Below are 15,972 nucleotides of genomic sequence, written 5' to 3'. Positions count from 1 at the left end.
TTCATCTTGAAGTTAGTTCAAGACTTGGCTTTACTAAATCCAATACCAGGACAGACCTTGAAGATACATGACTAAATGAACCTCCTGGGATGAAATCCTGGACCTATTGAAGTCATTGGCAAAACTCTTGCTGACTTTTGACCCTAAATCTTACACTCTTCTGACATGCAAAGATCTTCTCCATGTGTTAACTGTAGGTCTGTGTGTAAAACACTGACCAGCATGGTAGTTTCATGTGTTGTCCCAACCTCTGTACCTGGCCCCCTTCAGTTTCCTCCCCATCCTGTACCTGGTCCCCAGAGGATACCTGTCTGCTACAGCCCCAGCCTTATATTCTCATTTGGGAGGCCCTATATTCAATCCCTGGTGGGCTAGATTTTGACCTTGGTTACAATGGCATACTTACAGTGTGACTTCACTGAGGTTATTGCAGATTTACATAAGTGTGACCAAGAGGAGGACTTGGCCTGTAATCTGCTAGTTCTCATAATTCCAGGTCATGAAAGCACTGCCTCTTTTCACTAGGGCTATGGGGGACTCATCGGTGAAGGTTCCTTCATGTTAGGATTAGTCTGATGAATGTATTTTAGGAAATGTTTTTGTAGTACATATGAACATAAATTCTCCCAATTAATATTAATGGATCATTTGAAATAAGATGTTTAGGCCAAGGCCCCATGGCCATGATGCTTTCATACAAACTGTTCCTGGGACTGACCTAAACCTTCTCCTTTCTTCCACTGTTAGCCAGTGTGAACGCAATCCCTGCCCAATGGACAGTAGATCGTGTCATCATGCCCCAAAGACCATCTCTTTCCACTACCTGCCTCTGCCTTCCAACCTGATCACTCCGACCCCACTTTTCCGTATGGCGACTGCCTCAGCTCCGGGACGGCCTGGACCTGACAGCTTGCGCTTTGGGATTGTGGGAGGCAACAACCGAGGGCACTTTGTGATGCAGCGCTCAGACAGGCAGACAGGAGAGCTCATCCTTGTACAAAGCATGAAAGGACCCCAGACAGTGGAGGTGGATGTTGACATGTCAGAGTACCTGGATCGCACCTTCCAGGCCAAGCATGTTTCCAAAATTACAGTTTTTGTGTCTCCCTACGAGTTCTAAAGAAAGCAGCTCATGAAAGCAAGGAAATCAACAGCTCATGGACTGTTCCTCCTCATCCATCACTTTCTTTTAGTACAGACTCTTTTAGAAACTTCCTCTGTTTCTAACTAGTGATCCAGGCCCTGTGAGAGCACCTGTAGCCACCGAAAGGCAACCATACTGCAACTACTCCAAGAAACATGAGCTTAAAAACTAGTATCAAGCAATGATATCAACCAAATTACTCTGGTAGTTACAGGAGTATTTTCTGCAATCATCTCATAAATTTACTCTTTTGTAGGAAGTTTTGACTTTGGATACTTTACATTTTTTACCATCTTCCATAGATCTATGCTTGTAGGAACACTAACTCTAATCAGATGAGTATACCAATGAAAGCCAGATTCTATCAGATACACTAACCTCCCTGTAGCTAAATATTTTTCCCTCTGGATTTGGGATTTTTTTTCTTTTTGGCTCTGTCTCCTGACTGGTTTTACACCCACATATATGAAAAACAGCAAATGAAGTGTGAATGAACTCATGTGCTCGCCAGCAACAAGCAGCTGCTCCATCACAGAAGTCTGGCATGCTCTGTAGCAACGGGCCACACACCCAACAGAATTATCAGGAAACCATAGCAATTTAGCATCCTCCCCACTAACCTCCAGGAAACACAGTGCTGAGATCTAGATTGGAAAACACGTGCTGGTGAGTAATCTGTGGGCAAATGAGTGTGCTGAAGCCTTGTTTGTCCTCATCCCACCCCTCACAGAGATGTCTGTTGCATTCAGATCAGTTCAGTGATGAAGATGTAAATTAAATACAGCCCTGAAGAGTTGTTTAGAAAACCAGCATGTTGAATCAGTATTGCCCATAAGCAGTACTGACTTCAGGCATGAGCCCATGGGATCCAAGTCTTGTGTCTCTGTATGAAAGGACTCCAAGACCCATCAGCTAGTACAAAGAGAAGGCACATGTGACTTGTGTCTCTGCATGGGGTGCAACCTTTCAGGAGCACAACATGGAGAGACTACATGCACCCAGACATACCAACCTCCAAATACACCATCATGCAAAACTCTGACTATTACTGCCTGCACAGTCACACAAAATCAGCACAATAACTACCATAGGGTTACTTGCATAGAGGCCCCCAACTGGCAGTGTGCCCACGGCCTCAAAAATCCTTAAAACAACTATGCACGCAAGAGCAGATGGCACAGCCTGAACCGGTGTTGCATAGGTTTTTCCACAACACAGCTCAGTCCTTCTGGTGATAATACCACTGTTATTCTGGGCCTGGGTTTGTTTCGGCTGAGCACAGCTGACCAAGTACTTGTTCATCTTGTTCTGAAATAGTCTATGAATGGGGTTGGAAATCTAAATCCATATGAAATAAGGGTGTTACTTTGTAGGTTCCACAGCAGTCACACAATACCTCTCAGGCACAAACCTTCACAGCTATGATGTGCACAAATACAACCAATCAAAGATGGGTTAGTGCAAAATGTTTGGAGACATCCAGGGGCATCAGTCTGTCAGTGTAAGCAGAGGCACACAGCTCATAGTAAGGAGTTGAACCTCCCCAGCAAGGTTCTGGGAGCAATCCAACCCAAAGGTACAGCCAGAAAGCAGCACTGGGCCCAGAACAAAAAGTTGATCAGTCCTTGAATCCCCCTAAGCCTAGACAATTTACTGGTGCTCCTTTCCTGCACAAGGGCACAAAAGGAGCTTTTGCTTGGAGCTGTGAAGTGCACTCCGGCCTTGTAAAAGCAACATCATATTATTTTTCATATATTTATATATTTCATATCTGTCATATATTTATGACAATGAACAAAGCAGAGACTAGAGTAGCAGGTTGACTCTAATACAGTGGTTTTCAGTCTTTTTAGATCTGAGGCACCCTTCCATGATATGCACAGGGATCAAACTGGGTCACATATTTGGAAACTGAGAGACAGTTTGTTGATTCGCAAAGCAAATGAAATTACATGTAAAAATAGCAGCACTTCTGCAGGGTAATCAGCAGGGTTCTTGGAATCACAGTTCCTATAGCAGCTTCAAGAAACTTGGCTACTTTGGTGTGTTCTTAATTTTCTGTCTGTATTGTAGCCTGATCCCCAGTGTTACTGAGAAGGTCACTGTCTCCAAAAGGAGCACTGGGAGCTCTCAGAGCCTTGGCTTTGTTTAGGACAATAAACACAGCAGAGACTAGAGTAGTAAGTTGACTCTAACAGAGTAGTTTTCAATCTTTTTAGAATCGAGGCACCCTTCCATAATCTTGGTGAATTGAGTAGCACTCCATTTCTAACATTAATTTATTGGTGCCTTGCCTGCTTGCAGAGGGGCTGGGAAAGAGGAGAAGCAGCTGACAGGATGAGCAACTGGAAAGGAAGAGCCTGAATTTACCTTCTGCCCAGAGCCTGAGCTTATCTTGCTTGTCTCCTCTTTCCCCATGGCACCCTTCAAAGGCTGTCATGGCACCCCAGGGTTGAGAAGCAGTACTCTTGAAGCTCAGCACAGTCCTGTTAATCTGTGCGTATATGAGAGCTGTCAGTGCCATCAGTTGGAATAGGGGCCCCAAGGGCAAGTGTGCATCTGTATTTTGGGGTAAAATGAAGGCTCAACCTCAAATACCCTGAGTCACATGAGCTGCCCCTTCCTGTCTACACTACCTTGCTGCAGCATGGAGACAAGTAGTAGGCAGACTGATTTCTAGAAGAACAGGAAACTAAAGCCCTTTTGGGAATCACGCTGGCTATTTGCATCTCCTGTTTTAGACTCTAATTATGGGCAATAGAGACAGTCAGTGAAGTGCCGAAAGGCCACTAGTGGACTTCCTATGCTTGTGGCCTGCAGTGCTCCGATGAATACTGAACTTACAGCAGGGGCAGAAGGGAGCCCAGCCTCGGGCTTTGATGCCAAGGAGAGCTTTGGGGTTAGGCTGGACACCTGCCAGGGAGTGTGAGGTTAGGGGTTTGTATTGTGGATGGTTGGCAGGCTTGGGCTAGAGGGGAGGCCTAGGAGTCACTCAAGTTTACAGTGTAGACAGATCTTGATGCTCCTTGTCCAAACTAGGTTTCATGAACAGTCTTGCATTTTGGGTTCTCCTCATCCATGTCCTTGCACAGATTTTCAGTCACTAAATAAACAGAAGACAGAGGCAGTCAGGCTGTCAATATGAGAACCAGAAGAGAGGACAGATTGTGAAGATGGTTTAGCAGAAGCACGTATAATTTCTCTGTTTAAGAATTACTGTGGGCTTGATTCTGTGGTTTGATACCTGATAGAGGTGGTATGGTCTCCCCTCTCTTGGGGGGGTGGGAAGGGGAAACTTTGCCACGGCCCTGTATGAACCATCTATTAATTGTAGGTTGTAGGGGCACACGCCTCCTACATCCTACAGTAAGAATCATACCTGGATGCTGCAACAGGAAACAAGTACCAGTTTCAAAAAGAAACAGTGGAGGCAAACTGAGGTTAACGGTTCAGCTAGAATTTAGATCCTTGTTAGGTTTAAGGAGGGAAGAGAGGTCCATGAGCTACCACTGCAACAATGACAACAACAACAACAACAAATTAAAAGCAAGGAAACTAGCAAATGATGCCATGCTACACTGGAGTGGGCAGCATTGTGTTTAAAGGAGGCTTGTAAAAGAGCAATGTGGCACTCTGTTAAAAGATTTAGCCAGCCTCAGAAAGTGTGGGTCTTAATTAAAGGGTTCTTAGAAAGCCCTGAAGGGCTATACCAGCCTACAGCATCTAATCTCCTTCCCAGTAACACATGGGAGGGTTTAGAAAGCATCATCAGTTACAGGGAAATAAGGAAAACAGTGCAAACCTCAGGGCATTGCTGTAACTTAGATGGGACAGTAACATAGCATTCAGACCATTTGGGGCCTTCTCTTCTCCCCATTGAAGTTCATAGTCAAAACTCATTGATCTCAGTGGAACAGAATCAGGTCTTTATAGCTTGACCATGTGTAAATTAGGTGTCTTAACTTTATTAAATGAAAGCATTCACATAATTGTTGCTCAGAGGCAGGCTGTCTGCCAACACGATACCCCGCTGGTGAAGTAATTCTGTGGGTTAAGTGCATGTTATGTATAATGTAAAATTAATGTATATTAATTAGGCTGTTTTCAGTTCCATTCAGGGATTGTGTTTCCATTGAATGCCATAATAAAATTAACTGACTGCTTATTAAAATATCAAACAATTGAACCAAAGTTTTTTTTAATCCCAAGCTGGCAGTCCTGAATAGGCATCTAGAAGTCACAACTAGCCTGCCTTTCCCACATTGCTAAATCAGAGGGAGGTCCCAGATAAACAGGTACAGGGTGCTCAGGGGTGCTAGTATGGAGAAGTTTGGAACTCCTCATTTTATTCTATCCATTTTTCTACTTCTGTATTGCTGAGGTGTTCTTTTAAGAATACATTGACTGGTTGTGTTATCCCAAGGATCAAAAGCATGTCCTAAGGCAAATCCTGAGGATAGCATTATAATAAAAATACCTTGTATGGAATATAAATGTTATCCATTGTTGCAAAAATCATGTTGATAGCATTCAGGGCTTGTTGTAAGGCAAGGATTTCAAAGATACAGCCCACAGGCTGGCAGTGGGCCATGGAGCTGATTCAACAGGACTCCCAGAGGAGCTTGGAATTAGATGGTGTGAGCCAGGGGTAGGGCCTGCCACCGAAATCTGGGGTACAGAACCTCATCGGGGATGCATGTCAGTGGAGGGATAAGCAACAGCTCTGTTAACCCCTGCACTGCCATTTCATCCTGCCACTGGAAGTAGGTCCAGATCCGACCCATGAGAAGCCCCATGATCTGGATCCAGCCTGGGGACCTGGGTGAGTTTGACACCCCGGATGGAAGAGAACCTGAGGTGTGACTATTTCATGCACAATAAACCACTGCCCACACACTTAGTTGTGACTGAGCAGCTGTAGAAGACAACTGCTGATTCAGCAATCATTTCCATTGTTTGCCTTAGCAGGTATAATAATTAATACATGCAGAGCCCACTTTTATGATATCACCACTTTCAATGTTAGGTACCTGTTTCTCAGTTTCAGTGCTTTCTTATGTTAACCATGAAACACTACATTATGCATGCTTTTATAATACACCGTTTTAGTGTGATTAATGATGTAGACTTTTATTGGATAAATAAAGTACTTCACACCTTTTGGATACTTTGGTTGGAATCTGTTCACAAAGGAATGGCTGCATGAACTGCAATGCTATCCTTTTCTTGTTGGGAGAAATTGCCATAGTGGACATTCACACCAGGAGACCATAAGTTCAGCTGCACAGAAAAATGCAGCTGCCTCCAAATATTACTAGAAGCCAGTCAGACTTAAATTGGTTTATTCTTGCATTTCTTGTCTGCCTGCTTATTGCCTTGAGCAAAGAGCCTGAAACTTCAGGCAAACTGAAAAGTGTGGGAAGTGACCAAGGCTCCAAACAACAGGTTCTGTTGTCTGAACACTGAGCAATCGGGTGGCGGGGGCAGCAGATGGCTGTGAAAGAGCTGGTTTGACTTACCTAGGTTCTCTTTTTTGTTTTGTTCTTTACAAATTTTTCCGTATTCCAAGTCAAATTAGCCAAAACAAATTCCAAATCCGTGAATCAGTCCAGAACCATAAGTGGCTCTGCTACATCCTCCAACCCCATCTGGGGCTTCAGATGTTCCTAAAACCTTTGGCAGGCATTTTACTTGCAGGCCCAAGCCTGGAAGCTTAGGGTTTGGATGGCCCCAAGTTTTACTTGCCCTCAGCCATAAGGCTGCAGGAGCAAGCTGGGGAGGAGTCTCCTCTTTCCGTGAACTGGGCATAAAGCCAAGATCTTCCCACTCCAGCAGCTAAGTGGGAGGTTTACTGTATATTACCTTGGCAGGTACTATCCCCATGCCAGGAGAGCAGTCTTCCTCGGTGTGGCTAGGAAGACCACCTCAGTGGTCACAGTGTTTCCCTTGCCAGGTAAGCATAGGACCACACTCGATCTGAGCCGACAAGAGGTTCTCTTCCACTTGGTGCCAGCCAGGCCTGTTGCAACAGCAGTGGCAGTGAGGGGATTGCTATTGCCCCTGCTCCTCTGGGGCACCCTGTTGTGACAGGATAAGGAATTCAGATCCCCCCCACCCATTTCAGCAGGCTGCTCCCCCATAAGCAAAGGAAAGAGCAGAGTTACACCCTGCTTTTCAAAATCCTAGGTCTGCTTAACATGGTGTGTCTTAAGGCTGCATTAACCTCACAGTAAGAGGAGTTGTGTAACTGAGAGCAATGTTACTGCAGCTACTGCTGCCCAGGGGGATTGCTGCCCTGTTGTGCCCTGCCTCTACCACAACCAGGTTTATACCAGCAAATTTACCCTTGGCAGGGCTGGAGAGACTACCTAGTGACATGTCCAAGCAAACAAACAGACACCTGAAAGAAGATTTGAACTGATGCATCTTTATTTGTATCAGTTCATAGATTCATAGAAGAGTAGGGCTGGAAAGGATGTCCAGAGGTCATCATGTCCAACCCCCTGCTCAGGGCAGGATCACTCCTGTCCAAACCATCCCATACAAGTGCTTTTCAAACTTTGTTCTAAAATAAAATCAGCCTTGTCTCACAACTACAAGGGATACTGCCCAAGAAATTAAAAGCACCCTAACCTGCCAGAGGTAGAGCAGGGGAACAAGACCTGTAAGTGTCCTGTTGCTGGAAAGGTTAGATGTGGGAGATCCAAAGAAGACAAGACAGACACGTTATTTGTTTGTCCTGTATATCCCTATTTGCAATTCACATTGATCTCTCACCCACTTTTACACCACCCTGTCTTTCCACCCACGTACTTCTCCAGCTGCCATCTGCCCTCATTCATTACATACATACATGTTCTGCACCCCCCCATTCCCTCCCTACAGCCCCTACAACCCCTACAGTTAACAGTACAGCTCTAGGCAGCATGGCAGAGAGCAGCTCCTGCAGCTAAGTCTATGGGAGGGGGCATAGATGATGTGTGGGAGGGCAGGGGGACATAGGCAACATGAGGAGGTTGGGGGGTACAACATGTGTGGAGACTGAGGCAATGTTGGAGTCTGGTACTGGGGCAGGGTTGGAGGCTGGGGCTGCTGCCCAGCCAGGACAGTGTCCAGGGTGTGGGGCTGGGGCAGGAATGTGTAGCCACAGGGCCTGGCTGGGGAGCAGGATGGAGCCATGGGTAGTTCATCCCAGGAGGGGAGAAGTGGAGCATCTCCCTGCCACTGCATGCACTCCCAGGGAGGGGTTGGGCACCAGAGGTGACACATTAGGAGGGCTTGGGGAAGTCATGTGCCATTCCCAGATTTTTGTGCCCACAGTGGATCATGGGGCTGCAGCCTGGCCAGACCACCACTGAGCAGGAACCCCCACCACAGCCCATCAGGCAGGATCCAGAGCAGAAGGGCAGAGTGTGGCGGTGAGACTCATTGCTGCTACCACCACTGCCACAAACCCTGCGCCAGCCACCCCACTATGGCCACCAAGGTGAGGCACCCCCTGCTCGCTGCTGCTGTGGGGGCAACTTGTGTAACCCCACTGCAACTGCAAACAGGGGGCACCTCACCGTGGTGGCAGCTCCTGCCCAGTGCTGATCTGGCCAGGTTGCAGCCCTTTACCCTGCTGTGGCCCCCCTGTATCTCCCAGATGCATCAACACTGCTATTGCCTATGGTCAGGCACCCCCCCTACCCCACACACACCACACCTACCCCACATACTGGGGTACTAGTACCTGGGGCAGTGGGTCAAGAGTGAGGGGCACCAGCAGGGCTGGGGGGAGCTGTGGCTTGGGACTGAGGGGCACTGGTGTATCAAGGATGCTCAGCACCACAAAGCAGCAGGAGCTCTGATTTTCTATGATAAAAAAAAACAAAATCAAATGCCAAAATATATACGTACTTAGACTTCATTTTATTATAATGACTGAGACACTGGTAGGCTTCCAAATTGCTTTAAAATTGTAAATTTATCAATAAAACATTGTGTTTGACTAATATCTGTATGTACTGTATAGTGGTGTTTCATTTTAACCACAGAAAAACATAGATTCAGTTTTTTTAAATCAGAGAATTTTGAATTTTTATTAGAGAAAACCAGGTTCCCTACCACCACCCAGGACACATCACGTCCGTTCACCCCATGCAGCCATTCCAACCCGCCGTAACAGTCCAGCAGTCACCTCTCCCAAGCTACCTTGCAAGCTACACAAAGGGAAGCCAAGCGCAGCCAGAGGCCTTACCATACAAAGGCCAAAATCTGGAAAAGATAGGGGGTCACATCCCTCCAAGCTGACGTTCCAGACCCATGCCTCCCTGCTCTAATCATCATTTCCATGGACAAGAAAATGCCACAGCATCAGTTTACCTCAATGTCTGTCCTTCTGTTCTAATGTCTGGCTCCTCTGTTCCTGGCCTTCTCCACTATGTCCTCCAATTAAGAGATTGTCTCAGCCTGGTCTGCTTACCGCATCCCTCGTATCTTTACCCCTTCTCCACCTGAATACCTTAATCCCTCAGGAGCAGCTCCCCCACTCCCACCTTGCAGGAGGCACTAGCCTGTGCCAACATGGCCCATGTCAGAGTCCTCAGCCTCCTCTGAGGTAACTGCTGCTGGCGTTTTCTGATCCCCTTTGTGTACCTTGCACCCTGCCAGTAGGACTGTGCAAAACAGCACTGTTTCGTTTTGATTCCTTTTTTGCTGTTTCCAAGGGACAGTGTTTTGTTTCACCGTTTCATTTAGTTTTAAAGTTCTGTTACATTTCGTTTCATCAAAAATGTTTCGCTGTTTTGACATGTTTTAACGTTTCGCTCATAGGTTATAACGGGGAATCATAAAAATACCTAAAATGTGGTCATTTCTTGCCTGATTCTGATGAAAATTGCAGGGATGGTAGCCCCTTCTGAGGGCATGAAGCCTGCCAAGTTTCAAGGATGTAGGTGCAGGGATTTGTGGGAAACTGCACCTCAAACTGCTAAAAGCAAAACTCGTGTCACTTGCCGACAGCGGCAGCCTCCTCTCAACTGGCACACAGATCCGGGAGCCCGCACCCCCAGGAGGGCTGCGGGGCTGTGCCAGACTCCTTGCAGGGGTGTGGGCCCCCAGATATGTGCGCTGCATGACAGAAGGCTGCCGCTACTGCCTGGGACAAGCACTGGGCATAGCCCACACCTTGCAGCAGGAAGACTGCTGCTGCCACTGGCCCCAGGCAGCAGTGACATCCTCCTGTCATCCTGTGCACAGATCTGGTGGCCCGCACCCATGGGAGGAGTCTGGCAGTGCTGGAAGGGCAGGTTGAGCTCCATGAGGCTGGTGGAGCCACTCAAAGCACAGCCCTGGCTCTGAGCACAGCCCTGGTGAGCACAGCCTAGCAGCTGGAGGCTTGGCAGTCCCACAGAGCTGAGCCTGGTGGCAGGAGGCACAGGACAGTCACTGGCCAGGGCTACACTCAGAGCAGCTCTGCCACAGGCTCTCCATTGCCTCCCCCCACCGGGCTGAGCTTCATGGGGCTGGCGGAGCCACGCAGAGCTCAGCCCTGGCTCTCCCCTGCCTCCCACCACCTGGCTGCTTTGAAACTCAAAATGTTTTGAAACTTTGAAATGTTTCAAGTGCCCTCATTTTGTTTTGAAGCCGTTTTGAAGCCTTTTGTTTCATTTTGATGTTGCTGTTTTGAGCTCAAAACGCATCGAAACAGCTTTGAAACAAAACACTCCTTGAAATGTCACATAGCTCTACCTGCCAGTATCACCATGCTGCTTCTTCTCCATCTCTCTCACCTAGTTCTGACCCTTCTTCTCCCCCAACATCCCCCACTTCTCCCAAGACACCTCTGACTCCTCATCAAGCACCTGGAGCTCAGTTTTACCTTGGGATTCCCCTGGGAGGGGTCCTGTTGACCTTTAGGTGTGTCTGGCTTTCCTCCTGTTCCCAGTGTTTGCAGTTCTTCTGGGGAGAGGAACACTATCTCCTCAGCCCACCAAGGGCGCGTCCAGATGAGCCTGCATGTGCCTCTTGCAGCATTTCAGACCCCTTTGAGATGCTGCAAGAGGCACATGGGGGGAACAAAAAAAATGTTCCCCATGCTGCAAATTTGCAGTGGGAGAGCAAAATTGGACCCCTGGATATCCAGGGCTCAAACAATACCCTGGGGGGAAAAAACGGGTAACCAGAGGCTCAGTCCTCCACAGAGATGCTCTGGTAGCCTACCAGAGCATCTCTGTGGTTGGTCATTTCCCTGGTCCTGAAGCACGCTGCCTGCCTGTCTTCTGCCAGGTAAGTAGGAGGTTGGGGGGCTGAAGGAGGGGCCTTCCCCAAATCCCTGTTTGTTCCCCCCACCCCCCCTTCGTTCTCCCTGTTTGTTCTCCCCACCCCTGTTCATTCTCCCTATCCCCCCGTTTATTCCCTCCACCCCTGTTCGTTCCCCCTTCCTGTTCATTCTCCCCACCCCCCATTTGTTCCTCCAGATCCCCACTCACTCTCCCAGACCCCCCACACTCACCGGCAGTAGCAGAGAAGGAGCAGGAGGCTGGAGAGAGCAGGGGAATATCTCCAGCTCATTTCCAGGGGATTGTCTCCAGCCTCCTGCTGGTCTCCAGCCCCCTGATCATTCCCCTGCTCATCTCCCACCTCCTAACCCCTGACCTTTGCCACTGGAATTCCCTGCTCTTGCCCTGGAAGAACCAGAAAAAAATTATCTCCTAAAAATCTAATATCCACAATAACATATTTTAATTTTATTTTTAAAAGACTTTTTGTCCTGATGTGTGTGTGTTTGGGTCATGTATATAGAGGTGATTGCATAATAGCTCAAAATGAAGTCTTACTCTTGTATATTGTGAGGCGGTGGGGGATGGAGGGGGGTATGAGCTTTGTGGGGACTGTGGATGTGAGTGGGGTGTGAGAGTATGTCGATGTGGGTGGGTATGGGGTTTATGGGGTGTGGAAGGGTTTTGTGGGGTGGTTGGGGGAGTGTGTTAGAGGGTGCAGATGCATGTGTCTGTGGGGGGTGTGCAGGTAGTAAGCAGGGCTCCCCCAGAGACCTGTAGGTGTGGGGAGGGTGGGGGGATGCAGTGTTGGTGGGATGTGTGATTGTATGTGGGGGAGAGTGTGGTTGTGGGGTTTGCAGGGGAGGGTTTGTGGGTATGGTGGTGTGTGCATGGAAACCCCACCTCACACCCACAGCTGGTCACCACCTGCCCCTGCCCTTGCCCCACAACAACACAGCACTCACGCGCCCTGCAGTGCCTCCCCACCACTGCCAGCAGTGCACAGCCCCAGTGCACCTTACACCTGCTCCAGACTGACCCCAGCAGAAGCGGATCAGCCACATGCACTGCCTCAACCCAGACTCCACACCTGCTCTGCACAGTCTGTCCATGACACGTCCTACCATGCCCTGGGCACACAGTGGGGCTGAGGAGGCTCCGCACTGGCCTGCCTTTCTAGGCAGCTGCTGGCCATGCGGCTTCTACAGGAAGAGCCTGGCAGTGTTGAGGGGGAGAGGCCGCTTTCCCTCTGAGCCAAGCACACTTCTGCCCCATTGGCACTGCTGTTGCTGCAGCTGTTCAGTGTGAGCCTGCAAGTCTGCAGCAGGCATGGGGCAGGTCAGGCCTACCATAGGACTGGGGCCAGCAGCTCCCTAGAAAGGCAGTTCAGCACGGAGCTGCCCCAGCCCCCCTGCGTGTCCAAGGAACCTGCTGCAAGCCAAACAAAGCACCTCCATGGGCCCACCCCTGTGCTAGGGGCTGCTGAAGAGTGAAGTCTCCTCCAAGGGAGAAGGAATTTGCAGATAGTGAAAAGGGAAACTCAGAGGGAGTGAGGGAGAATTGTCCCAGTGTCTGGGAACTCCTCTATCCTCCTTTTCTTCCCCCTTTTCTGAGGCTTTAAGGGATTAATACTGGGGAGGAGGGTAGTGGCTCCTTGGGTTGGCTGGCTAGGAATTAGGTCTGGCAGTTATAAACAGGGTTGAAACCTGGGCATTTCTTATCCTGTCAGCTTTGGGCCAGGGTTAAGGCTTGCAACTCTCTGCTCCCAGTGGAGCTGTGGACCCAAACTACCTGCAGCCCAGGCCTACAGGGTAGGCCTAGCTTTGCCCCTTTGTTTCTTTTGATGGTCCTTTGCTCCAGCCATGCTATGTGGTTGGGCTAGTTGTAGCCAGTAATCAACCTGGCTCCCTTTTGAGTTTGTCCTGCAGTTTTCATTTCAGCAGGCCATATAATCCAGCCCAGAGGTTTTGGGGTGCATGCATGCTGGCTGGAGCTGCAGTCACCCCCCCCCCCCCCAACACACACACAGCCTCTCCATAGGAGCAAAGATTGGCATTCTACCACTTCTCCAGGAGGAACAGAGTCCCTTGCAACACAAAAGGACCCACACTCTTGAGCAGCTTCCCGAGGCGCAGTGAACCCAAGGAGCAGCTCATAGGACTCTCTGGTGTGGGTCCCTCTCTGCAGCCCATTGCTGAAGGGCAGGTATAGGGGTGCAGGCCCTCAGAACTACCTGTTAGGGAGCCCCAAGTCCCAGACTGCCTGGGCATGGGCGAAGCCTCCCCTAAGAGGGTGCCACTTCTAGACTGTGCTTTGTAGTTAATAGTGTTTTAAAATATATTTAGTGGTTTCTTTTGTTTTTATTCTCTGTAATAAATTTGAGTTTCTGTGTTTACACTGCTTGCGAGGAGGGTTTTTTGTTTATATGGGATGCCCCAGCAGATTTAGTGTTCCCAGATTTCTGTGTGGTGGCTCAAGTCATTGGTATAATTTATGGGGTACTCCAAAATGTAAACTTCTTGCTGCTGACTGGTGCCTGGCAGAAGGGTTACAGATACAAAAGGCATAATGCTGTATGCCAGCAGTATCCATAATTCAAGTCAAACGGTGAAATACCCTAACCTAACCAAAGCATAACATTTATTATAAATGTGTTCAGCACTTCAATGGGGGGTTCATTATGAGATATTTTAAACTAGTCTGAGCCCAGATCTGGGAACAAAGCACCCCTTCCTTATACGTCCCTGACAAATCATGTAAACTTTCTTTTTCTGTTTTTCCACCTGTAAAATGGAGACAGTAAGATTTACTAATTTACCTCATAAAAGAGTTATTAGTTATTGTGAAGCTTTAAGATGTAAACTGCCAGGAGTGTTTATACGCTTGCTTATCGGTTCAATCTACGCAGCTTAGATTCACCTGTGAATACTGAATTGATTCAGCCTCAGGCTTTTTGACTCTCTCTACTTATCCCAAAACACAATAATTTTCTTTCTATTCTGCATGGTATAAACTGTATTTTTGCCAGAATCCCAAGAATTCATATTCATGGACAGCAGAACCAGCGTGGGATCTGACTCATGGCCAAAAGGCCTATTGCAGACAATGGACTCTGGCTGTGATTATGCCATATTTCCAAACAGTGCCCAGGAACCCCAGTGAGGATTATGTCCCTGTACTGAGGACCATGCTAGTGCCTGCAAAGACAGTGCACCATTTTGTCCAAAGTGCCTAACAGTTTGTGGTAGCTCAAGTTTCAGCCGCCTATCCCCACACAGCTTTGGCTTGATCGCTGGAGGTGTGAAGCTGTTTAGTCCCTGTAAAAAGCTTACAGTGCAATTAAAGACAATGCACAAGGACAGGAGGAGGGAAGAGTGGGGGACAGCAGGGAGACCCATCATAAAAATCACATGCTCACAAGCACAGGGGGTGAGTAGGGGTAACTGCCATGCTTTGTGGGGCCCCATAGAGCTGTGCTGACTTCCCATCTGGCCACTTGCCATCCCCCACCACACCCCTGCTGCTGCCGCATCCAGGCCCCACACAGGCCTATTTGTCTCGGGCCCTGCATCCTGCTACGATTGTCTCTGCTCACAAGTTTGTCTGAAGGCGGTGCATAGGATTGACCCCACATCCCTCAGGCTCCCAGCTGAATGTGCTGGATTGTTAACAATGTAGCATTGCATTGAGTTTTATGATGTACAAAGTTCCTGTAATGGGGTTTCTACACCTGACTGTCATTGATAGGTGTTGTAAGGCCTTGGTCCTCAGTGTGTTGATGTCTTCCCCGTATGTCAGTAGGCAAAGGAGGTGACACCTCCCTTTAGCCCCTCCCTGATGCTGTCATCTTGCCTGCCATGACTTTGATGTTTCTGATTTTTCAATACTGGGAGGTAGTTTCCCAGGGAGAACCACCTTGGACCACCTGGTAGATCTAATTTGTGGGGCTCCTCTTCCCCTGCACCTCAACCTAACCACACTTTAGTTGCCAATTCTGGATAAAAAAAAAATCATCCAGGGTTGCCTCTCCCTGGGCAGGGTTGTTTTGCCCCCTGTTCCCTGTAACTGAAGGGGTTAAGTCCACAGTCCTCTAATTGGCCCCACTTGGAGCAGACTGATGGATTTCAGTATAACACAAAAAAAAAAAAAAAAGAACACATACTCAGTCAAGGTGCTAAGAATAAACAGTCCCAAGTAACAAATGGAAAAAAGTAGAAATAAAAATAGAAACCAAATGAAGTCTCTCAAGGCTCCAAATAACAGTCCTGACCTTCAAGAGGGCTTAGCTCATCAGCTCTTCCCTTTTTCCTTCCTCATTTACTTCTGGATGAGGGCTCCTGACTATCTGTGTCTCACTGCTCCAGGATCCCACAGTGGTACCTCCTCTAACAGGGGTCCTCCTACATACTGTGCCTTCTTCCTGGCACTTGTGCTGCTTAATTCTTGGGAGACCAGGATTAGGAGGGGAGTTTCTCTGCATCTCCGAGCTTTTGATACTGGACTCTCCCCTCAGCTTCCCCTCTCTGTAAGTACTTGGCACAACTTGGCTTGCACCAATCTGGACTG

General features: G+C 48.3%; 1 protein-coding gene across 1 annotated transcript in view; it reads left to right on the top strand.

Annotated features, from left to right (window-relative positions):
• FBLN7 (fibulin 7) overlaps positions 1-6,307 on the top strand; it is a 56,095-nt gene extending 49,788 nt beyond the window's left edge. The window contains exon 8 of the mRNA XM_014598226.3: positions 748-6,307. Coding sequence (XP_014453712.1) covers positions 748-1,120 — 373 coding nt within the window. The 3' untranslated portion in view covers positions 1,121-6,307. The remainder of the gene's footprint in view (positions 1-747) is intronic.
• Positions 6,308-15,972: the final 9,665 nt, after the last annotated feature.

The sequence above is a fragment of the Alligator mississippiensis genome, chromosome 1, assembly GCF_030867095.1.
Source record: "Alligator mississippiensis isolate rAllMis1 chromosome 1, rAllMis1, whole genome shotgun sequence".
In the NCBI taxonomy this organism is placed as follows: domain Eukaryota; kingdom Metazoa; phylum Chordata; order Crocodylia; family Alligatoridae; genus Alligator; species Alligator mississippiensis.
Note: the sequence above shows the minus strand (reverse complement) of the source record. Positions and strands in the feature narration are given on the sequence as shown.